At 37.0% G+C, this 25,154-nt stretch overlaps 1 protein-coding gene across 1 annotated transcript; it reads right to left on the reverse strand.

Annotated features, from left to right (window-relative positions):
* Positions 1–492: 492 nt before the first annotated feature.
* LOC127082731 (magnesium dechelatase SGRL, chloroplastic) lies at positions 493–3,188 on the reverse strand. Its single transcript, XM_051022963.1, has 5 exons — positions 2,791–3,188; positions 2,148–2,324; positions 1,739–1,897; positions 976–1,122; positions 493–852 (listed from the first exon to the last, which is right to left on the reverse strand). The coding sequence occupies exons 1-5, from the start codon at positions 2,920–2,922 to the stop codon at positions 688–690; spliced, it is 780 nt and encodes a 259-aa protein (XP_050878920.1). The 5' UTR covers positions 2,923–3,188; the 3' UTR covers positions 493–687.
* Positions 3,189–25,154: the final 21,966 nt, after the last annotated feature.

Below are 25,154 nucleotides of genomic sequence, written 5' to 3' on the forward strand. Positions count from 1 at the left end.
TGCAGGGAAATAAATAAGCACATAAAAGGAGAACCTTCATCTCCTTTAATCCAATTCTACCATTTGTACCACCACTATATTTATTGCCGTGGCCGTCAGAAATGAGAGAAACGGTGGTTTACAGAGAGGTTGTAAAAACCAACATCATGAGATGCACAAAACAAACCTTCGTTGGAGGTACGGTGGCCGGAGCGGTGGTGGTCGACGGCGACTTTGCTCGAAAAGATGAACCATTGGGTCCATTAGATAGGTGTGCAGTGGTTTCAAAATGAGCGTTGCACAAACTGTAAGAAGCCTTTGAGCAACCACTATCTTGCAGCATGTCATCCGTAAGAACTTTTTGCTGCATTAGGCTCCACACCATCATGGATTTGGAGGGAGGGATGTCCACATGCCATATGATCTTGGCCCAATCAATAGGTTGAGACAAATGATAAGTGGCACATCAATGAATACAAATGTTTACAACAAATCAATTATAGAAAATAAAACTGAAAAACCAAAATTAAGGCCATATCTTTGAGTGAGATTTAATCCAATCTGTTAATTCCTTTACTTCATAATTACATAATTCATGAAATGAAATTTCCTTTATTGCACAAGTAATATGTTTTTGTGCAATTTTACATATTCCTCTCATAGTCATTCTTGCAACCTGAATTTTGCTTCGTCTAAACCCACCCAGCTCTAGCTGAGGAAAGAATCGGGATATAAACAAATCAACCAAGTTACCAGTAATACATTTGAAAGAAGAATAGCAAAAAGAGCTTGGAATGTGGACATTGGGCTTCTCCATTCTTCAGGAGGACGATCTCTGTTTATCAACCCTTGTAACTGATCGCCTCGTTTTCCCTGAAAACACGAAGAAACATAATCAGATAACAAAACAAAAAGGCAAAGGTAAAATACAAAAGTAAAGATTACTCATGTCAAAAAGATAGTAAAATTACTCATTTCAGTGTTTCCTAATATTACCTCCATTGCATCCCTTAAAGGCCCCCAACATTCCATTCTGTTGTATATTTTTGAGCTAGAATGGAAATATACTCTAACGATAGAATCCAGCAATTCTGGATGCTCGTGGAAAAGTTCAGAATCTCCGCATTGAATTGCTTTGAGTACCTGGCATGGTCAAGACAACAATCCAACCATGTGTCATAATACATTTAGGCATAGGACTGCTAATCCAGTAATCTGCAATTGGAGAACCAATTTACATACCAGATATAGTATATCACGATTGCAGTTCATAATAGGCTTAAGTGTAAGTTTACGCGAAAGGCTATCATTAAATTCTCGTTTCTTACCCCATATTTTTATACTGAATCTTCTTTATTTGAGCAATGACATGCTTTAGCAATTAGCAACAAACAGTTCACTAATTGGGGATCCATATGCAACTCTTCGATAAGGTTGCAATGTAGAATACTACCTCCGGACTCAAACATAAACAATTTCTAACTAACTTCACCATGTTTAGCGTTACCAAACAAATTCTGATAGAAAATTAGATGAAGAGAAACAGGAGTTTGGACTTTGGAGAGTACAATCATCTTCTATTTCATGAAGAAAATTTCACTGAAATTTTTAATTGGTGCGCATATGACTATTTTTTGCTTATATTTGAGTCCAGAGGGAGAACATGTTAGAACAGTCCTAGTTCTAGTTCTCAGATTATTCCTGTTTTGATAGGAATTGGATGCATTAAGGGGATAATATAAATTAAACGCAAACATACCAAAGGCATTTCCTTGGAGAAAATGTGATATCTAAACTCAGCAGCGAGATCTAGGAAGGAATTAGGACCACTAACAAAGCAATGAACATGTAGGCACATTTCATTCTTCACTTTCTTCCATTCAGCTACAACATCATCCTTCTGGTACCACCCTCTCAACTGCCATTTCACACAAGGAATACAAGACATCAAACATGTGCTAATTAAGCAATAACTTATACTAATGAACAACCTAAGGGGCACCCTAAAAAATGGGTTCAATTACTTAAAAGAAGTATCAAAGGAATTGTGTATTTTGCAAAAACGCATTCAATTTTCTAAAGGCACTTGTTAGCATTTTCCTTCGTTCAAAATATGCGTCAAAGACTAATTTTCCACGCCAAAGCAGGCAAAACATAAAGACACAAACCTGCTCGAGTTTGATGACATTGGAAACAGCTAAAGTGAGATTAGCTGTTAAATCACAGTGGGATAGAATGTAGGTTCTTGGGATAATACTTGCATATCTGTTAATCTGATCTTCCAATAGAACAACCTTCAGCTTTGAAGCTTCAAATTTTGTTGGAGGACCCAATAGCCTAACAGTCTAAGATAAAAAACAAAAAAAAAACAAAAAACAGGTAAAAATCTTATATAATGAATATAAATAAGATCCTAAATAATATTCAAGAGACAGAAGAAATTCACTGTTTTCTTCATCTAAATAACAATTATAGACTACTATGGTTAATCATGGATTCGTATTCCTATAGGCATATTTTCAATTGCAGGAACTATCTCATGAATCATAATTTTGTAAACAGTTTAATCCCTAAACCCTAATTCAGTGATAACTTGAATGAATCAAAGCAGTCATAACAAATGAAGAAAAGTGAAAATGTTTAACAAATCCACGGATCATGAAGTAATATAGAAGAAGCACAATTCATTCTACACATTGACATATGAGTAATGAGGTTTCTCATGCATAGGTATAAAGATTGCAACTTGCTACATTAAGTATTAATATTGAATGCATAATAAGAAAGTGAAAGAGAGAGAGTTAAAGGAACCTCAAAAACAATGGAATTGTAGGAAGGTGTGGAATTAGTAGTAATGGAGGAGCATCTGAAAGATGGCTTTAACATGATAGGGAAAAGTTTTGTAGGTGAAAATGAAAAGGCATTATGACATAATGATGCCATTGAAGATGCATAATAATACAGTACTCTTCATGTTTCACATGTCACCACCATTATCTTCTTTCCTTGTTCTTCTGCTGTTAAAAGAGTTAGAGATAGAAAGAGAGAGAAAGAAGGAGTGATGTGGGAAATTAGTGTTCTCAGTTTGGTTTGTTCGTGTGGACTGTGTGATTCTGTTCAAACACCGCAACAATCCAAAATCTCTATCAATCCATTTCTTCCACACATTTTCTTTCTTTCTTTTTACTTTATTTTATTAGTTAACATTAATCATAGGAAAATTAAAACACACAAACACATTGTAATGGAGAATGGGATTGAATGTGCTGTGCCACGTCATCAAATACTTCAAATTTTCGATAACTTTTGGATGGATAATGTAACGAGGTGGCTTTACTTGGATCAGCTGTTCGGTTTCGGATCAACTCACCCAGACCTGCTTTCTCTATTAAATACTATTTATTATAAAACTTTTTGAACTTTTCATAAGTAATTAAAAATAATAATTATTATTGTATGAAAATAAAAAATTATAAATATTTTATAATATTATTAATGTGTCATATAATTAAAATAAAAGATAATAATAAATTTTTAAAAGTATAATAAAAAAATAACACTATTTATTTATTGGTAGTGTAAACTGACTTACAATTTTATTTTTCAAAATAATTTATGATAAAAAATGGAGGGAATACTCCTTTAACAAATTTCTCTAATTCGTTAATAAAAATATATTCTTTAATTTAGCAATTCTTGAAAAAATATTAATTGTAAATGATGCTAGAGTGCATGCCAAAAAACACAGTAGGTTCGGTCTAGTGAAATCAATGATTCGTCCAGTTTGTCTGTAACGTAGGCGTATTACCTTGGGGAAGAGCATATGAGATCCATGGTCAAGATAAATCTAACACTCCTCATATTTCACGCCTCAAAGATAGTGAGTGGTTACAACGACTCCTCTATATAAATGAAAAGCACGTCATTCTCAGGTACATAATTTCAAATTCAAACTTCATTCACTCATTTTATTCACATACTAATTTAAGTGTTAGACTACTTGTAGCGGTAAATTCATGACCATTAAGCTATGGATAAACTTAACGTCAATAAAACCAGAGTCGCCACCGCACTTTTATTGTTTCCAAAGGAAAATGGAAAAAATACGAACAAAACTCAAAGACAAGAAGTTTTCAAATCAAAACCAATAAAATGTCGGAGATTACAGGTAAGGGGGTTGGTTACACAGAGGGAAGGTGTTAGCACCCAAAGTGCCTTAGGAACTCCTAGGGAGCCTTTTTTATGTGTGTATGTGTTTTGGTATAAAAGATGTTTGCAATAAATAGAGTGTGAGGATGAGAAAAGAATTCATTAATTATATTTTTGTGTTTGACAAGACCTTCGGACTTGTGCCTACGTACCAACATAAAAATAAGGGATCAAAACCTCGTAGTTCGTGGTATTAATTTCAAAAATGAGTGGATTGCTTTTAATCAAGATTTAAATTTGAAAGAAGCACAAAGACCCAAAAGAGTTTGAATGAGTGTTAGTTCTTTTTGTCTTTTGAAATTTTAAGTCAATATGGTTAAGTTCATTTACAAATTTGATTAAGAAAAGAGTTTAAAAATGCAATGACATAATGCCAAAGTTTCTAATTTGAAATATAGTCTAAGTTTTGAAATCACAAGCAAAGAAGGTTTTTGAAAAGGGGGAGAGATTTTGAAATTTAAGAAGTGGGAGAAGATGAAGAGACTAATCCTAAGCATAAAATTAAAAGTTAAGAGTTGAAAAGATCTGACCAATGAGATGCAATCCAACAGACAAGAATGTCATATAGAAAATTCACTTTTCCTTTGGACTTTGGATCAAGCAATATCAACAAGCAAATAGCAATATGAAGAGCAAGACATCAAATAAAGATAGCCACATCCAAGCAAACAACTTCACAACTGACAGTCTTCTTTGTCTTCTCATATATCATATGACATACTCCTTGATTAGCTCAGAATAAGGCATTAGACACAGATTCAAAGTAACAGTTACATCAAGACCATGTAGCAGATGAACTCATGTAGATCCTAATACTTGCATCAGATGAAAGCTCAAATCACAATAACTTGGTCTCAGAAAAATTGGCATTGGCCAAGTCCATTTGCATAGGGAATGTTGCCTAATTCTAAGTCCAAAAGCTCAGATCAAATCCAACAGTCCACACAAACATTTTTTTAGGGTTTTTGTTGTTTATTAAGTATTTTAAGGTCCTAAGACCTCAAACACAAACAAATATATGCAATCACAATATATGGCTCAAATGAGCAAAGTAAAAAATGACATAAACATAAACAAGTTAAATGATATATAAATGACAAATGAAATGGTAAATGACTTGAATTTAAATTGCATAAAGTAAATGACTTGGAAATAAAAGCAAGATTAATAAAAAGTTAGTCAAATGTTAGTTGATTAGATGTTAGTGATGTTTTGCTTTTCAATTGGTTAAGTCATTCTTTGGAGAACACTAAACCCTTTATTCACAAGCATGGATCCTTGAACCAAGACATCTTTCAAAGAAAGGAAAAAATGTCAAGTTCTCACACAATACCATGAAAGGGGGGAGACTTATAATCTCACTTACTATAATGATATGTCTTTAGGGTTAAAATTTAGCGCTATGTTAAGCAATCATAATTAGACTTATGTAGAAGTCACAACTATCTGAGGTCGGGCAATAGAAATTTTGGTGTTAATGCATGTTAGAGATATGGTATAATGGACCATACTCCTAAAACATATCACACACAAAAATAAAAAGATGAAAGGATGGACCTATCTCATCCATACTTGTATTGGTTCATCTAACACAAAGTTATTGATGAACCAATTAGCCTTAGGATATTGAGAATTAATTGGTCAATGGAAAGGATGGGAGAGAATGGGACTGAAGATGAAGAGGGAGGGGAAAATGAGAGAAACACAAATTGGTCATGGGAGGAATTTTATCAAATTAAAATCATTCATTCATTTTGGGAGATGAAATATGCATTTCATCAATCCCCTAAATCCAATGATTTTAATCCAACAAAAGTCAAATCAACCTTGACCAAGGCCCAAACACATAGTCAAACTTCACAAGTCAATAAAAATGGCTCAACATAATTTCTACACAATTAATCAATTAAAAATCAAAATAAAAAATGCATTTAAATTAGATTTAGTTTGGTCAAAACCTAAAACCTCTTCAAAACACCAAATAAATGGCCAAGAGATTTACCCTAGGTCAAACAAGGTCAAAGGACCTTAGACAAAAAAAATTCATACTTTTTGAAAAGTCAGAAGTATTTTTAAACAATTAAAAATATGCACAAAAATAATTAATTCATGAAAAATATCAAAATTAATCCAAAAAATAATTTTAGTTCAGAAAATGAAAGAGGAAAATATTTAAATTTTTTTGGTGAAAGTTCCATATTTTTTGGATTAAAAATGAAATTAATATGAATTAATCAAAATAAATGGATTAAACATAAAAATCAAAAAAATCAAAAAAACAAGGGCCATCAGATCTCCCTCATTAATTGAGGTGGCAGATCTGATGGCCAAGCGCGCGCGTTCCACAAACACCTTAGTCAATTGCGTCACACACTTGATAATCAGATTGGACGCGTAAGATTAAAACATTTCAAACGGATCAGATGACCTGGATTGATCCAACGCACCACCGGAGCCCTAGCTCCGTTCATCTTCTCTAGTGAGGACCACCGGACTGGTCCAACCAAAACCTTATGAAAAATGAAAAGTGAATACACTAATTTGAAGGAAAAATGCTCAAGAGCACGAATCTGGCCTCAATTTTCTCCAATTCCAAGTATATAAAAAGATACATGGATTTGAATTTTGAGGATCATGAACTAAGTTGCTTCGATTTGACCTTAAAGCAACTCAATCTTCTTGCCTACATTGATAGGACTTCAGGCAACCAAAAATCACAAAGAATGGTGAAAAATTGAGGGAGAATCGAAGAGAAGAAAATTCTGAAAATTCACCTTCAATGGAGCTTCAGATTGGCACAATCTTGATTCCAATTATGCTTGGCCTTACTTTAGATGCTTTTTGGAAGTGATTAGGATCAATAAAAGGTCTGGACTCTTGGAGTTTCAATCTTAAAATAGATGGAGATTTGAAACTCGATTTTCAAAGAAAACCTTCAAGATTATCCTTCAATGATGAGGGTTTGGGATTGCAGGTTCAAATCTTGGGCATGAGGTCCTTAATTCTGAGCAATGGGGGTCTTATTTATAGGCCATGAGATTCATTTCCACACACTTCCAAATTTGGAAAATTTTGAGAAATTCCCTTGCATGCTTGCATGGGCGTGTGATAGGCCCATCAAGTGATGCAATCAGGTCCAAAAATGAGTGAGAATCATGCTAAAATCATGTTACAAAGCCATGCAATCGTGTATGAAAAGTGGAAGTGGAAATCATCCAAATGGTTCTTCATATTGCACCCATGCGTAAGTCCTTTATCCTTTGGCCAAATGAGATGATCTTAGACTTTTTGGAAAGGTGAGATCAAGGGGAACAACTTTCATGTTGAACAATTTTCCATTTGAAGCTTGGATCATGATTAATTTTGAGGTGGAAGTTTGGGAAATCAAATATATTTGAAAATTTTCTAAGTCCCAAGTCAAATGTTCACTCCTTCCACCTTGAATAACTTTTTCTATGGACTTCAAATGAGTAAAGTTCCTTCATAAAAGTTGTAGCTCTTTCAAAACTCTTCAATTTGGTAACAAATTGGACCTCATTTGGATTTGGCATGAAGGAGTTATTCATTTTAGAAGTTGAGGAAAATCACTTGTTCAATGGTATTGGCCCAAAATGACCTATAATGTTTTCTCTTGGAACATGCATTTGCAAGTTGAATTTGAACTTCATCCAAACATAAAAGTTGAAGTAGACATCTTGAATTTGATCATGGAATTTTAATGGATCTCATATCATAAAAAATGAGCAAGTTATGTTCTTGGGAAGTTGACCTACAAACTAGGGTTCAAACAAAATGGCCTATAATCTTTCACCATAAAAATGACTTTACAAGAAAAACTAGCTCTTGACTTCAACATGAAAGTTGTTTGAAATGTAATTTTGAGTAACTTTACTCTTGGAATTATTTTCATATGACAAAAAGTGTAGGAGATAGGGTCTAGAGAACCCCAGTTTTAACTAGTTGACTTTCTCTGGTCAACCACCGTGAACCATCTTGCTAGCTTGACATTCTCTTGACCTTTGGGACTCATGGATATATGCATAAGATGATGAAAGTGAAGTATCCCTTGAAATATTTGATCAATTGTTGAAGAAACTTATTGAAGAAGTCACACAAGATACGCAAATGAATTAGGGTTTCCAAGGAAAACAAACTCCAAACTCTTGATGATTTCTTGATCAAAATAACATGTGAAGATCATAGGGATACATATATTATGCTTAGAAACAATGTGAACCATTTCTTGATTGCACTTCTTACATTTAGGGTCTTAAACCCTATATGTGAGCTTGATGGAGCATAGGTGAGCTTACACACTACCTACAAAAGCAACAAACTATACATTGACATATTTTGGTATTTTAGTTAGTAAATGATGAAAAACAAAGTATGATACAATCATATGTGCTTGGTGATCTCTCCCAATGCAAACTCTATGAATGGAGGGGTAAGGAGGATGCCAAGGTGTGATCCCAATGCTAATGCATATGATAAGATAGCATGAGGGATCTTAGGGTCAAAATTAGGGTCTTACAACTGCCCCTATTTAAGGACGTTCTAGCTGAGGAGATGAAGGTTAAAATCTTCGTATCAACTTAGTAGAATGGACTTAAATAACAACAATAGAAACAAATTTTGGTCCCTAAGAAATCTCATGATGCATATGATATGAAATGTTGAAAAGGAATCTTCGTGTGGAAAATGTTGCCACAAAGAAAAAGATATCCGAGAGACTGAAAGTCCGCAAGAGCATAATGCATTCCGTAAGGAAAACTCACTAGGGAGACAGAGACTCTGGGGGTAAAAAGTTGTACGTAGGCCAGGCTATGACTCAAAGCTGTTGGAGACACAAGAGGATTCCATGAAAATAAATCAATGGAAGGACTCAGCCGGGGATAAAGGGAAAACCTGCAGGGGAAATGGGTAAATCAGAACAAAGCTGAAATACTCATACCAAACGGGAAAATGGCGATTTTACTGAGGAAATACGCACTCAAGCTCAAATGAGGAAGAATGAACTTCAACACATGAGTACTAGAGGTACATTATCTATTACCGGTTACTGGGTAGGAAGATAATGTAATCTATCAGAGAGGACATCCGTTACCGGTTAAGGTAAACATATCAAGGATGGCTCGCTGAGGGAAACATGAGGTATATTCATTACCAATTATAGGATAAGAATAACCTACCGGGGAAAAGCCAAATAGGATTTACAACTACCGGTTACTGGGCAGAAGACCAAAGAGAAAGAATATCCGTCACTAGTTAAAGTGAAGATATCAAGGATAAACTCAAAAGGAAGAATATTCGTCATCGGTTAAGATGAACATATCAAGGATATACTGTCGGGGAGAAGAGTAGGAATTATATCTATCAGTTACTGAATAGAATATCAAAAAGAGAATATCCATCACCGGTTAGGATGAACATATCAAGGATAGACTCAGCGGGGGGAAACAGGATTTACAACTACCGGTTACTGGGCAGAAGACCGCAAAGAGAAGAGAATTTGTCATCGGTTAGGATGAACATATCAAGGATTAACTCTCTGGGGAATGAAATAGGGATTACGACTACCTTTTTACTGGGTAGAAAACTAAAAGAGGAGAATATCTGTCACCGGTTAGGATGAACATATCAAGGATATACTACCTAGGGAAACATGAAATGAATTCGTTGGGGGAAACAAGAGGGAATAGATTACTATTACCGGGTATTGGGTAAGAGTAAGGTACTCGCAAATTGAGAAGAATATTACCAGTTACTGGGTAATAGACTCTCAAGGGACCAAAGCATCTATCTAGGTAAGAGCTAGAAAGAAACGGTCAAACAAAGACTCGACCCAGTGAGGATATAACTCAATGGGAGTGGTTCCATCTAGATAATCCACTGGGGAGGAAGCCGAAATAATAATCGTCCACGAGGAAATAATTCGGTGGGGAATGAGAAAGGTTAAGTTCTTTCTGCTTAAGGGGTTGATACTCTATAACTGAGGGAGGACGGACACACCAAATATGCGTGGGGAAAAGATATCACCATAGCAGAGGATCGAAAAAACAATGAGTCAAAAAGTGCAATAATAATGCATAATGAAATATCTGATGTATGATTGTATATGTATATATGATGATTATGCTGACAAAACAATCATAAAGGATACAAATGTCACTGATCTGAATCATCGCTACAACACTCGGCTGATCTTGCCAGGATGGAGGCATCAACTGGAGAGAAAGGTTTGGGATGAACATAAGTCATTCACCTCACAAAATAGCTCGACCCTGACCGGGGAAAGAGAAAGGATCTGCTAAGGATCTGCATCATCAACTCTGTAGGGGATTTTAGGTTAACACCATGCCAAAATAGGAGACAACCTTGCAGAGGAACAAAAATACTACTCAAGAAATAGTGTGGCGGAGTTCAGGAGTGAACTTCGCTGGCGACTTGAGGGGAATAAAACAATCTGTGTCGAATCTACGTAAACCGTTGAGTATATGCACCTACAGCTCGGCCCGGGAGACGATCACAAAACTCGGTTGGAGAAATTGCTGAAAAAGTGACTCAACCAACTGTTTGGGGAGAGACCAACAATGCTTCGCACTTTGGGACTCACTTGTCCTCAGGTTGTTGTTGATATTCCTTACTAAAATCGATTGCTTTTATTATTTTAAGAAAAATGATTTTAATTTTTATTGATTCAAAAATTTCAAAATTATCATCAATTTAATTCTACTTAGTTAAAAGATAAATAAGAGTAGAAACAACTGGATAAAAAGATCAACTTTATTAATAGAATGGTAGTCCGTAAAAGACAAGACTCCATAGATCTTTACAAAAGTTGAAAAATGGTAATTTACACGAAAAAGGGCTACATTGAATACAATGATCACTAATCCTTCTACCAACTTCAATATCCACTGTGCTCTTGGCTTTGGTTGAAGATGATGAATTAGAATCGGCTGACTTGCTCAAGAATGCTCCAATGATCAGGACCAACCGAATGCAGTTACTTGCCGAAATCCCTAATTTTTGCATAAATTTCCCCAAGGTGGGGTACTCAATCTATTAGGATGAATTTTCTATTTTTATGTCTCTAACTTTTGCCTGGATCGCCCTTTCGGATTTTCAATCCACCAAGACACTCATTTTTGCCTAAGTCGCCCTTTTGGGTTTTCAACTTAGCGAGCTGTTCTTTTCTTTTTAGGCGAAGTATTTCTTGACTGCATCAACATTCACAGGACGAGTGAACTCTTCATCATCCATAGTTGTAAGAATCAAAGCACCGCCTGAAAAGGCTCTCTTAACAACATATGAGCCTTCATAATTAGGAGTCCGTTTGCCCCTAGAATCTGGTTTGAAAGATAAAATCTTCTTGAGTACAAGGTCACATTCTCTATACACACGAGGCCCGACCTTCTTATCAAATGCCTTCTTCATTCTCTGCTGATATAACTGACCATGACACATGGCAATTAACCTTTTCTCTTCAATCAAGTTCAACTGGTCATATCTGGTCTGGCACCATTCAGCTTCAGTCAACTTGGCTTCCATCAAAACACGCAATGATGGGATCTCAACCTCTACGGGGAGCACAACTTCCATACCGTAAACAAGTGAGAAAGGGGTTGCCCCTGTTGAAGTGCGGACGGATGTACGGTACCCATGTAAAGCAAATGGGAGCATCTCATGCCAATCCTTGTAGGTCACAACCATTTTCTAAATAATCTTCTTGATGTTCTTGTTTGTAGCTTCAACATCCCCATTCATCTTAGGTTTGTAGGGAGAAGAAGTGTGATGATCTTACATAGCACACCATATCGGCATATAATCTTATTCTTGATACACCTTACAACAACTTTCTTGGTTACATTTTCATACGATGCCGCTTCAACCCACTTTGTGAAGTAGTCAATATCCACCAAAATGAAACGATGTTCGTTCGAAGCATTAGGCTCAATCATATCAATCATATCAATTTCCCACATGGATAAGGGCCATGGAGAGGAAATGACATTCAACAATGTCGGAGGAACACGAATCTTATCTGCATATATTTAAAACTTGTGGCATTTCTTCACAAACTTGCAACAGTCAGATTCCATCGTCAGCCAATAGTAACATGCTCTCAACATTTTCTTAGCCAAAGCATGCCCATTGGAATGAGTACCAAAGGAACCTTCATGGACTTTAGTCATCAATAAGTCTGCTTCGTGTCTATCCACGCATCTGAGCAGAACCATATCGAAATTTCTTTTATAAAGCATATCACCATTCAGGTAGAAGTTGCCACCTAATCTTCTCAAAGTCTTCTTATCTTTCAAAGATGCCCCAGGCGGGTAAATCTGACTTTGGAGGAAACATTTGATGTCAAAATACCACGGCTTTTCATCTTTGATCTCTTCAACAACAAACACATGAGCTGGCCTATCAAGACGCATCACAGTCAAATTAGGAACCTCATTCCAAAATTTCACCACAATCATTGAAGCCAAAGTTACAAGAGCATATGCCATCCGGTTTTCATCTCGAGGGATATGATGAAACTCAATCTTTGTAAAGAAAGTTGAAATCCTCCTCGCGTAATCTCTATATGGTATCAAACTGGGTTAATTTGTCTCCAATTCACCTTTGATTTGATTCATGACCAAAGCTTAATCTCCATAGACGTCCAAATACTTGATTCTGAGATCAATGGCCTCTTCAAGCCCCATAATGCAAGCTTCATACTCGGCCATATTATTTGTACACTTGAAAGTTAATCTAGCTGTAAACGGAGAATGAGTGCCTTGAGGAGTAATAATCATTGCCCCAATGTCATTACCATACTGATTAACAACTCCATCAAATACCATTCCCCAACGGGAACCAAGTTCTGGCCCTTCTTCAAGTAATGGTTCATCAGAATCTTTAATTTTCAGGTACAAAATCTCTTCATCCGAAAAATCATATTGCACTGACTGATAGTCTTCAATCGGTTGGTGAGCCAAATGGTCAGCCAAGACACTACCCTTGATTGCTTTTAGAGATCGGTATTCAATATCATACTCGAATAACAACATCTGCCAACGGGAAATCCTCCCAGTTAAAGCAGGCTTCTCAAAAATATACTTGATTGGATCCATTTTGGATATCAACCAAGTAGTATGATTCAACATATACTGGCGCAGACACTTAGCAGACCAAGCCAATGTGCAACAAGTCTTTTCAAGCATAGAATACCGAGTCTCACAGTCGGTGAACTTCTTATTGAGGTAGTAAGTAACATATTCTTTCTTTCCAGATTCGTCTTGCTGACCTAAAACACAACCCATACTTTCTTCAAGCACAGTCAAATACATGATCAACGGTCTTTCTTCAACAGGCGGAGACAATGTTGGAGGCTCAAGCAAATACTCTTTGATACTGTCAAAAGCTTTTTGGCAATCTTCGGTCCAATCACAAGACTGATTTTTCCTAAGAAGCTTGAATATAGGTACACACGTGGCAGTCACGTGCAATATAAATCTTGAGATATAATTCAAACGGCCGAGAAAACCCCTGACTTGCTTCTCAGTTTTGGGCGCATGCATTTCTTGTATTGCTTTGACCTTGGCAAGATCAACTTCAATACCCTTCTCATTGACGATAAAGCACAACAACTTACTAGAACGAACACCAAAAGCACACTTATTGGGATTCAAGCGGAGTTTGTATTTCCTCAAGCGCTAGAATAACTTCAACAAATGCTCGACATGTTCTTCATTACTTGATTTAGCAATCATGTCATCAACATAGACTTCAATCTCTTTGTGCATCATATCATGAAAAAGGGTGGTCATAGCTCTCTGGTATGTTGCACCAGCATTCTTTAAACCGAAAGGCATCACTCTATAACAGAATGTTCCCCAGGGTGTAATGAATGTGGTATTCTCCCTATCTTCGGGTGCCATCTTGATCTGATTATAACCGAAAAATCCATTCATAATCGAAAAGACTTTGAATCTGTATTGTCTACCAACATATCAATGTGTGGTAGAGGGAAATCATCTTTCAGACTGGCTTTGTTCAAATCTCTATAATCGATGCACATGCGGACTTTTCCATCTTTCTTTGGAACAGGTACAATATTGGCCACCCATTACGGATATTCAACGGTAACAAGAAAGCCAACATCAATCTGCTTCTACACTTCTTCTTTGATCTTCACTACCATATCAGGATGAGTTCTCCTCAATTTCTGCTTGACTGGCGGGCATTCTGGCTTTAACGACAATCTATGCTCCACGATATCAGAATCCAAACCAGTCATGTCTTGATAGGACCAAGCAAACACATCTAAATATTCTCGAAGAAGATCAATCAACCCCTTCTTAACCTCTAGACACAATTGAGACCCAATCTTGACTTCCTTCACATCATCTTTGGAACCCTAGTTGACTAGCTCAACCTGCTCTTCGAACGGCTGAATGGCTTTTTCCTCATGCTCAAGTAGACGAGATAATTCATCAGATACTTCTTCATCAATCTCTTCCTCAGCCTCAAACACAGGGAAATCAAAGTTTGGAGAGGGAGTATGATCATTGTGTTCAATGGGTTTGGAAACCAACCTGCATAATGATTTGATATTTTGATTTTAGAGAAGTGAATTGTGACCAAATCTTATGCAGATGGATAATTATTATTTATTTATTTATGTTTTTTGTGATTACCATTTTCAGAAAAGCAAAAAGTAAAAATAAAACATCATAGATGTGGATGAAATAGAATATCATTTTATTGATGATAATTAAAAAATGCCTAAATGTTCACTTCTCCCTTAGGAATATGAGAAGGATTTTTCTTAAAACAAATGAAAAACAAATTACTTAGAGCGATGGATAATAACAGGAACATCAACAGCAACCCAATTGTTGCAAGTCTTGCCATGCGTCACAAAATTGGCGCAGTTTTCATCTTCATCACCCTCAATCACGGCAACTGAGTGTTGTTCATTACCATGGGTGAACCCTCCGCTACGGAAACTCGGTTGCACTTCTTTAGTTTTGACTTTAAACGACCTTTACTGGAATCCAATCCGGTCCTATTCTTGTTCTCGTTGACTTCTACCATACGGCCCCACTGATTTGTACTGCCTACCTCAATAGCTTTCTGAGCATCTTTGAAAGAAGACATGGGTGCCCCAGTTTTCTTTACCTCATCAATGGACAAGGCTTGGAATGGAGTTCCAACCTCCTCCTCAACTTCCACATAAGTAAAAGATGACAGATGGCTTACCAAAAGCGCTTTCTCCCCACCAATGATGACAAGCTTGCCATTCTTCACAAATTTCAATTTCTAGTGCAGAGTCGACATTACAGCTCTAACCTCATGAATCCATGGCCGTCCCAACAAGCAGCTATAGGCCGAGTGGATATCCATTACTTGAAAAGTAATTTGGAAATCACTCGGACCTATCTTCACTGGAAGATCCACTTCTCCAATGACGGTTTTGCGAGAATCATCAAACGCTTTAACGATCATGCCACTGTATCTCGTAGGGGTGCCTTGGTAGGATAATATGGACAGAGTTGATTTCGGGAGTACATTCAAATAAAAACCGGTATCAACTAGCACATTTGATAGTGCATCCTCCTTGTAATTCATTGAAATGTGTAGTGCCAGATTATGATTTCTACCTTCCTCAGGAAGCTCTTCATCACAAAAGCTCAGATTGTTGCAAGAAGTAATGTTAGCCACAATATGGTCAAACTAATCCACAGTCACGTCATGTTCAACATAAGCTTTCTCCAACACTCCTTGCAATTCTTCTCTGTGCGCTTCAGAATTCATCAGCAGAGACAACATTGAAATCTTCGAAGGAGTTTGGAGCAGCTGCTCCACCACATTAAATTAACTTTTCTTGATCAAACGTAGTACTTCATCATCATCGTTAGGCTTTAGCTTGCTGGATTCACCAGACTGACATGCAGGAGCACTAACTGGGTCCACTGCAGGCACATCAACCTTCTGACCGACTGAAACATCTTCTACCACCTCTTTTGGAAAAACGGGACCAAAAACACGACCATTACGGGTCACCTTCGCAATATCAACTATATTCACAACAGAATTTGTCGTAGGTAACAGAACCTCTTGACCATTCTCCACCATGGTAGCATTATACTGATAAGGCACAGCTTATCGGGTGTATACGGGACAGGGCCCGTTAACCGTATCACTAACGGCAATACCGATCTGTTGACGCTGTTACTGCTGCTTCTTTCAAATAGGATAACTACCCGCTCAGGGGTCTTAAACATTGGTACTATTACATTGACATCATCTATATCCCTTGACTGTTGAATCTGGATTACATTCTCATCCATCAACTTCTGGATATCCCTCTTGACAATCAAACACCCTATGGGGTTCACGCTACAAATTGCATAACCATCATAGTCATGCTCACAATCACTGATTGTACACAAGGTCCTATGCATCTCCACCAAGGACCTACGGATATGTCGTACATTGAAGACTCGGAAATTTCTTGGGCAACCTTCCACCATATTAACTAAAGCAGTACCATGAGCAGGCAACATATTGGCTTTCACATTCGGCGCACAGTCCTCAAAGGACACCATCTCACTCTTCACAAGTTTCTGGACCTCATACTTCAACGGGTAGCAGTTATCGATATCATGGCCAGGAGCTCCTTGATGAAAGGCACAACAGAGTTCGGGCTTATACCACCATGGAAGTGGTTCAGGAATTTGAGGTGGATTTATGGGTTGAATAAGGTTCTTGAGAACCAAAGATGGGTACAATTCTGTGTAGGACATTGGAATAGGGTCAAAGGAGACCTTCTTCCTCTCAAAATTTTGTTGATGTTGATTATTATTGTAGTTGGTTCTTTGTTGCGGTTGTTGTTGACATTGTTGTTGAATTGGTACTGATTGATTGTTTGAATTATTTGAAAACACTAGAATAACTGACGAAACTTGATGTTGATGCTGATTCGGTTGAGGGTTTCTTCTGACATGAGGCCTCTTCTGCCTCCCTACAAATACTGCATTGGTTTCTCCTTCCTTATTTTTGGAAAAATCACTCCCATATTTCTTACTAGTTGGCACCTCTTCTTTAGACAAACGTCCCTCGCAGACTCCTTCCTCTAACCTCAGCCCCATGTTTACCATTTCGGTAAAGTCACTGGGGGCACTGGCAATCATGTGTTCGTAATAAAATGAACTCAGGGTCTTCAAGAAAATCTTGGTCATCTCCTTCTCTTCCAACGGAGGATTAATCTGAGCGGCAAGCTCTCTCCACCTTTGGGCATACTCTTTAAATGTCTTTTTCTCCTTCTGAGACATAGACCTCAGTTGGTCTCTGTCAGGCGCCATGTCCACATTATACTTATATTGTTTCACAGAAGCTTATCCCAAATCGTTGAACGTGCGAACACTTGCATTGTCTATCCCCATATACCATCTTAGAGCAGCACCAGTCAAACTGTCTTGAAAGTAGTGAATCAATAGCTGATCATTATCAGTTTGAGTTGACATTTTTCTGGCGTACATAACAAGGTGGCTAAGCGGACAAGTATTTCCCTTATACTTTTCAAAGTCAGGGACTTTGAACTTCATCGGGATCTTCACATTTGGTACCAAGCAGAGTTTAGTAGCACTCTTCCCAAACAGATCCTTTCCTCTCAAGGTTTTCAATTCCTTGCGCAACTCAAGAAAATGATCTTTCATTTCATCCATTTTCTCATACACATATGGGCCCTCAGACGGCTCAGAATGGTAAATGGTGTCCTCAACATGAGGCAAGGTATGAACAACTTGAGGCGACACGGACATGACCGGGCTAGATGTCGGCATAGAAGTAAATGTGGGTGCAATCCCTTCAGGCATGAAATTTGGTGGCATTCCCCATGGGAATCCAGCAGGCATAGTTGGACCGGATTGAGTAGCAGCAACATGCATGGTTGAAGTAGTAACCTTTGAGATGATAGCCCTCTGAGGGGGAGGAGTTGCAGGAGTTGCAGCAAGAACAGACTCCATCATAGCAGTCATACGAGCAATCTCATCTTTCAATTCTCTGTTCTCTTGTTCCAAATGTTCCATGATTCTGGGTTGATTGGCGTGAGTGTTGTATCGGTGAGACAGCTTGGCTAAAGCATAAAAGAATAACCGATAAGACATCTGGCAGAAGAAAACCTGTTATGCAAATGATGCATGAAATGCAATGTTTTTTTGTTTATTTTCAATTTCAAGGGACATACAAAGTTATATTTGCAAATATTAAATAATAGTAACAATTTGGTTGACCATAAAAAATCTTTTTTATTCATAAAATTTGGAAGGATTACACTGAGTATAATTTCAGAAACCAAAGTACAAATACAAGAGAAAAGGAAACTAATCATCCTAAGGATCCCTAGAAACAGTGTCAGATGATCTGGATGTTGGTGCGTACTTCCTTCAGATGCGTTGAATCTCGGACTGAAAGGATGTCTTCATTTGAACTTCTCAAGGACAAGCTGATCAACAATCTTCTTCCAAGCACCGGAAGGCTGAGGCATGCTAGAGGAAGATGGATCCTCTGGCTGTCTCTGTCTCTTCACTACTCGGTCTTCAAGATGTTCAATAAGCGCGTCCTTGTCCTTTGACTTAAGCCGCAACTCCTCATGCTTTCGGCTTAAAGCATGGAACCGCTCTTCCCATATATCTTTCTCTTGCTTCATCTTGGCGAGTGCGTCTTCCAACTCCTCTACATCTTGGTTAGGGAGAGTTGATGGCTCAACCACAACCAAAGACATAGGTCTTTCACAAGCATACGTCATCTTCAATTCCAAAGCTCTCTTCTTCATCCAAGTACTGTAAGCTTCCAAAGCTACACAATTGCACGGACCAAGCTCGGATCTTCCTTTCCTATGCACATTATGCCAAGCATGTATCATCTTCTACTTCAAAAGTTGGGGATCTTTACCTTCTTGATAGAAAAGACCTTCTAACTGAGTGTTATTAGGTTTGTCTCTCAAGGGGAACCCAAGTTGACGATGAGCCAAATCAGGGTTGTAGTTGATTCCTCCTTGTGTACCAATGAGAGACACATTAGAGAATTTACTACAACTATCAATAATATCCAAGTTACTCAATGCAGAATCATACCAAACAATATCATCATTAGTTAGGCACATAAGTCTCTGGGAACACCGTAGATATTGTTTGTTTTCCATAAAAGCAGACGTCTGAGGCAAGTGCGAAATAAACCACTTGTACAGAAGAGGAACACATCACACAATAGTCCCACCACCTTTAGAATTCCTCAGATTCAAAGAGAAGTACATATCACCCAACAAAGTTGGAACAGGATTCCCAATCAAGAAAATTCTAATGGTGTTGACATCAACAAAACCGTCAATGTTAGGGAACAAAGCTAAGCCATAGACGAGCAGAACAAAAATAGCTTCAAAAGCATCCACACTACCAGCTTGAGCAAAAACAGTAGCTTTCCCTATGAGAAACTCAGAAGTCAAACCAAACATTCCTCCTTTCTTCACCCAATGAGCCTCAATCTCAGACTTCTTCAAATGAAGAGCTTTAGCTATAAGATGAGATCTAGGAATCTCCTCCAATCCACTAAAAATGCACCTTATCAGAAACAGGTATTCCCAAGAGATGGGCATACTCCTCTAACGTAGGCATAAGCTGATAATCGGGAAAAATGAAGCAACGGTAGAGAGGATCATAAAACTGAACCAACACACTCAAAAGTCCTTCAACCACATCAGCAGATAATACAGATAGAAGCTTCCCATGACGTTGCTTGAAGTCCAAGGGATCTAATACAAAGGATGACAATTTCCTTAGCTCTTTCAAATCAGGACATCTGAAACTGTACTTCTTAGTGTTCCTTCGTCCATAATCCATGGTCTAAAAATATTTGCAAATAAAACCTCAGTTCCTTGAAATTATTTTTGTGTGATGAATGTCATGATGTGCATGAATGCATGAATGTAACAATCACAAACAAGGGATCACACACAAGGCAAACACAAACAAAGGTCAAGGGATGAATCAAGTCATTGTCAAGATCAATCATCCATTTTGGTGGATTATGGTTTTCACCTTATCAACACCCAAGTTCCACTGATATTGACAAGTCTTTATTATATCAACCAAGAATCAAAAGGTTTGTTGTGAGTCACGAGCATGGAGTCAGGTTAAGAACCATCCCAAAGGAGTGTACTAAGGATAAAACTTGTAGATCATGTTTTAAAAAGTTCCCAGAGTCTTAATTCCATCTATCGGATATTATAAGTTAGGATGACTGACTCATCAACCCATAATATTCTCAAGAGAAACTCGTCTGAGTGTAGTATCACGTAACAACTGTTATCAAGTATACACCTGATCAGTCTCCACACCATGTCCTAAATAGGCCAAGTTGGGTTAAATGGTCTACGATCCTCAATTTCTCGGGCCCCAAATCAAAGAAAGTAATGCGTAACCACAAATAACTTGTGTGACATTAATAACTCCAAAAGGGTCTCCATTGAGTAGATGGGTCTCAAGCCAACTTGTTAAGGACTACTCCACACAACTTGAACATGACTATACCATCCTCCTATCTTAATTGCACTCAAGTTCGGATTAGAACTTATCTCACCACTCAAAGATCACCAAGCACAACAAGCAGATTATATCACACAAACAACTATACAAACATCAAATATACAATTATATACACATAAAAAGGTAGGCTAAACCCACTGAGGACTACTCCCCAGCAGAGTCACCACTTAATTTCTGTAGCGGTAAATTCATGACCATTAAGTTATGGATAAACTTAACGTCAATAAAACCAGAGTCGCCACCGCGCTTTTATTATTTCAAAAGGAAAAGGGAAAAAGCATGAACAAAACCCAAAGATAAGAAGTTTTCAAATCAAAACAAAAAAAATGTCAGAGATTACAGGTAAGGGGGTTGGTTACACAGAGGGAGGGTGTTAACACCCAAAGTATCCTAGGTACTCCTAGGGAGCTCTTTTTTATGTGTGTATGTGTTTTGGTATAAAAGATGTTTGCAATAAATAGAGTGTGGGGATGAGAAAAGAATTTATTAATTGTATTTTTGTGTTTGACAAGACTTTCAGGCTTGTGTAGACGTACCAACATAAAAATGAGGGGTCAAAACCTCGTAGTTCATGGTATCAAATTCAAAAATGAGTGGATTGCTTTTAATCAAGATTTAAATTTAAAAGAGGCACAAAGACCAAAAGAGTTTGAATGAGTGTTAGTTCTTTTTTTCTTTTGAAATTTTAAGTCAATATGGTTAAGTTCATTTACAAATTTGATTAAGAAAAGAGTTTAAAAATGCAATGACATAAGGCCAAAGTTTCTAATTTGCAATATAGTCTAAGTTTTGAAATCACAAGCAAAGAAGGTTTTTGAAAAGGGGGAGAGATTTTGAAATTTAAGAAGTGGGAGAAGATGAAGAGACTAATCCTAAGCATAAAATTACAAGTTAAGGGTTGAAAAGATCTGACCAATGGGATGCAATCCAACAGACAAGAATGTCATATAGAAAATTCACTTTCCCTTTGGACTTTGGATCAAGCAATATCAACAAGCAAATAGCAATATGAAGAGCAAGCCATCAAATAAAGATAACCACATCTAAGCAAGCAACTTCACAGCTAACAATCTTCTTTATCTTCGCATATATCAGATGACATACTCATTGATTAGCTCAAAATAAGGCATTAGACATAGGTTCAAAGTAACAGTTACATCAAGACAATGTAGCAGATAAACTCATGTAGATCCCAATACTTACATAAGATGAAAGCTCAAATCACAATAACTTGGTCTCAGAAAAATTGGCATTGGCCAAGTCCATTTGCATAGGGAAATGTAGCGGTAAATTCATGATCATCAAGCTATGGATAAGCAAGACATCAAATAACAAGTGTCGTCACCGCGCTTTTATTGTTTCCAAGGGAAAAGGGAAAAGTACGAACAAAACCCAAAAGTAATAAGTTTTCAAATCAAAACTAATAAAATGTCAGAGATTACAGGTAAGGGGGTTGGTTACGCAGAGGGAAGGTGTTAGCACCCAAAGTGTCCTAGGTACTCCTAGGGAGCCCTTTTTTGTGTGCATATGTATTTTGTACAAAGTGATGTTTACAAACAAATAGAATGGGGGGGATGAGAAAAGAATTCATTAATTATATTTTTGTGTTTGACAAGACCTTCAGACTTGTGCCTACGTACCAACATAAAAATGAGGGATCAAAACCTCGTAGTTCGTGATACAAATTTCAAAGTGGATGCATTGTTTTTAACAAAAATCAAGTTTGAAAGGCACTAAGGCCTAAAAATGGTTTGAATGAGTTAGTTCTTTTTAGCCTTTTGAAAGTTTAAGTCAAGTATAATTAAGTTTATTTACAAGTTTGATTAAGAAAAGAAGTTTGAGAATGCAATGGCATAAGGCCAAAGTTTCTAGTTTGCAAAGTGGTCAAAGTTTAGAACAAAAATAGTCCAAGCAAAGAAGAATTTTTAAAAGGAGGGAGAGATTTTGAAATTAAAGAAGTGGGGAGGAGATGAAGAGACTAATCCTATGCACAAAATTAAAAGTTAAGAGTTGAACAGATCTGACAAATGGGTAGCAATCCAATAGACAAGAATGTCTTATAGAAATCCCAAATTCCCTTGGATATTAGAATCAAGCCACAAACAATGCACACAATATTATCTTGAAGAGCAAGGCATCAAATAAAGATAGCCCCATCCAAGCCTTAGCCACTCCATGATGTCTTTTCAAATTTGCCCATGTAGCAGATGAATTCCACAAGTCACAAGTTCAAAATAACAGCTTTACAATGATCATGTTGCAGATGAACTCAAAGGGATCTTCAATGATGTATCAGATGAAGTTTCAAATTGCAAGCACTGGGTTTCACAACAGTTGGCATTGGCCAAGTCCTTTAGCATAGGAATGTTGCCTAAATTCTAAGTCCAATTGTCCAAGATCAAATCAACAATCCACACAATAGTCTTTTAGGGTTTTTTGTTTCTTATTATGTACATTAATGGTCAAAGACCATACAAACAAACAGAATATACACAAACAAGATATACCACACAATATGGTCCAAATGGACAAAGTGAAAATGGCACTAACATAGACAATTAGAATGGTATGAATAATGGCAAATGAATAGAACTTTAAAAAATTAAAGTGCATTAAAATAAAGGACTTGAAATTAAATGTTAGTTGTTAATAATTTAGAAGTTAGTATTGTTTTATTTTTTCTCTTTGTTTTAAGTCATTCTTTGGAGAACACGCAACCCACTTATCACAAGCATGGGTCCTTGAGCCAAGACATCTTCCAAAGGATGGAAAAAAGGTCAAGTTTCCACACAATACCATGAAAGAGGGGAGACTTACAATCTCACTAACTAGAATGCTATTCCTTTTGTGTCAAAAATTTAGCGCTATGTTAAGTAATCGTAATTGGACTTATGTAGAAGTCACAACTATTTGAGACCGGGCAATAGAATTTTGGTGTTAATGCATGTTAAAGACATAGTATACTGGACTATTCTCATGAAACATACCACACACAGAAAGAATATGCAAAAGAGGTGGCCTAATCTCATCCATACTTATGTTGATTTTGCAATCAACTAGCCTTAGAATTTAGAGACATCATAGGCCAAATGAAATGGATGCATAAAGAAGGGGAATTAGATGAAGAGGGAGGGGAATGGATCATAACTCAAATTGATCAAAGGAGGACTTTTACCAAATTAATATCATTCATTCATTTTGGGAGACGGAATTTACATTCCATCAATCCCCCAAATCCAATGATATTAACCTAGCAATGTCAAATCAACCTTGACCAAGGCCCAACAACACAAGTCAAACTTACACAAACCATCACAAGAGGTCAACACAATTATTTGGCATTTATTCAATTTAAAAAATACTAAAATAATGCATTTAAATTAAATATGGTTTGTCAAATTCCTAAAACCTCATCAAAACACCAAAGAAATGGCCATGAGATTTATCATAGGTAAAACAAGGTCAAAGGACCTTGGAGAAAAAAATTCAGAATTTTTAAAGACTTAAAAGTATTTTTAAACAATTAAAAATAAGCAAAAAATAAATTAAATCATGAAAAATATTAATAATGATCCAAAAAATAATTTTAATTCAAAATATGAAAGAGGAAATTATTTGAAATTTTTTGGTGAAACTCTCATATTTTTTGGATCAATATTAAAATTAATATGAATTAATGAAAATCGAATGAATTAAAACAAAAATCAAAAAATCAAAAAAACGTGAGCCACTTGATCTCCCTCATTAATTGAGGTGGCAGATCAAGTGGGTGGAAACGCGCGTTCCATGGTGGAACTTAGTTAGCGCGCCACACGCGTGGTAATCAAAACCAACACATAAGATTAAAACATTTCAAATGGATCCTGTGGTCTGGAGACGTGCCAACACACCGCCGGAGCCAGAGCTCCGGTCTTCTTCTCTGGTGGACCTCACCGGACTGGTCCACCCTCAACCATCACCAAAATAAAAAATAAGGACATGATCTGAAAGAAAAAATGGCGTAGAGCACGAATCTGACCTCAATTTCAACTAACTCAAAATATATAAAGAGATATGAGGAGTTGAATTTCGAGGTGTGACAACTGAGTTGCTTCGATTTGACCTCAAAGCAACTCAATCTTCTTGCCTACATCGGTAGGACTTCAGACAACCAAAGATTCAAGAGAATTGATGAGAATTGAGTGAAAATCGAAGAGAAGAAGTTTTCTGAAATTTACCTTCAATGCTGTGCAGAAATGGATCTTGCTTGCTTTAACCTTGATCTGATCACACTTGAGAAGCTTGCAGGAGAGGTTTGACAATGGTACAAAGCTTTGGATCCTGGAGTTTCTGAATCTCCAAACAGTGAGATTCAAGCTCAATTTT

The sequence above is a fragment of the Lathyrus oleraceus genome, chromosome 5 (assembly GCF_024323335.1).
Source record: "Lathyrus oleraceus cultivar Zhongwan6 chromosome 5, CAAS_Psat_ZW6_1.0, whole genome shotgun sequence".
In the NCBI taxonomy this organism is placed as follows: Eukaryota; Viridiplantae; Streptophyta; class Magnoliopsida; order Fabales; family Fabaceae; genus Lathyrus; species Lathyrus oleraceus.

Excerpts from the sequence above, each read along its gene's own strand:
- LOC127082731 (XM_051022963.1), bottom strand. The coding sequence starts at position 2,922 with ATGGCATCATTATGTCATAATGCCTTTTCATTTTCACCTACAAAACTT. Across the intron at positions 2,325-2,790 it reads ACAATTCCATTGTTTTTGAG|ACTGTTAGGCTATTGGGTCC; the intron begins GTTCCTTTAACT and ends TTTTTATCTTAG. Across the intron at positions 1,123-1,738 it reads TCTCCAAGGAAATGCCTTTG|GTACTCAAAGCAATTCAATG; the intron begins GTATGTTTGCGT and ends TGACCATGCCAG.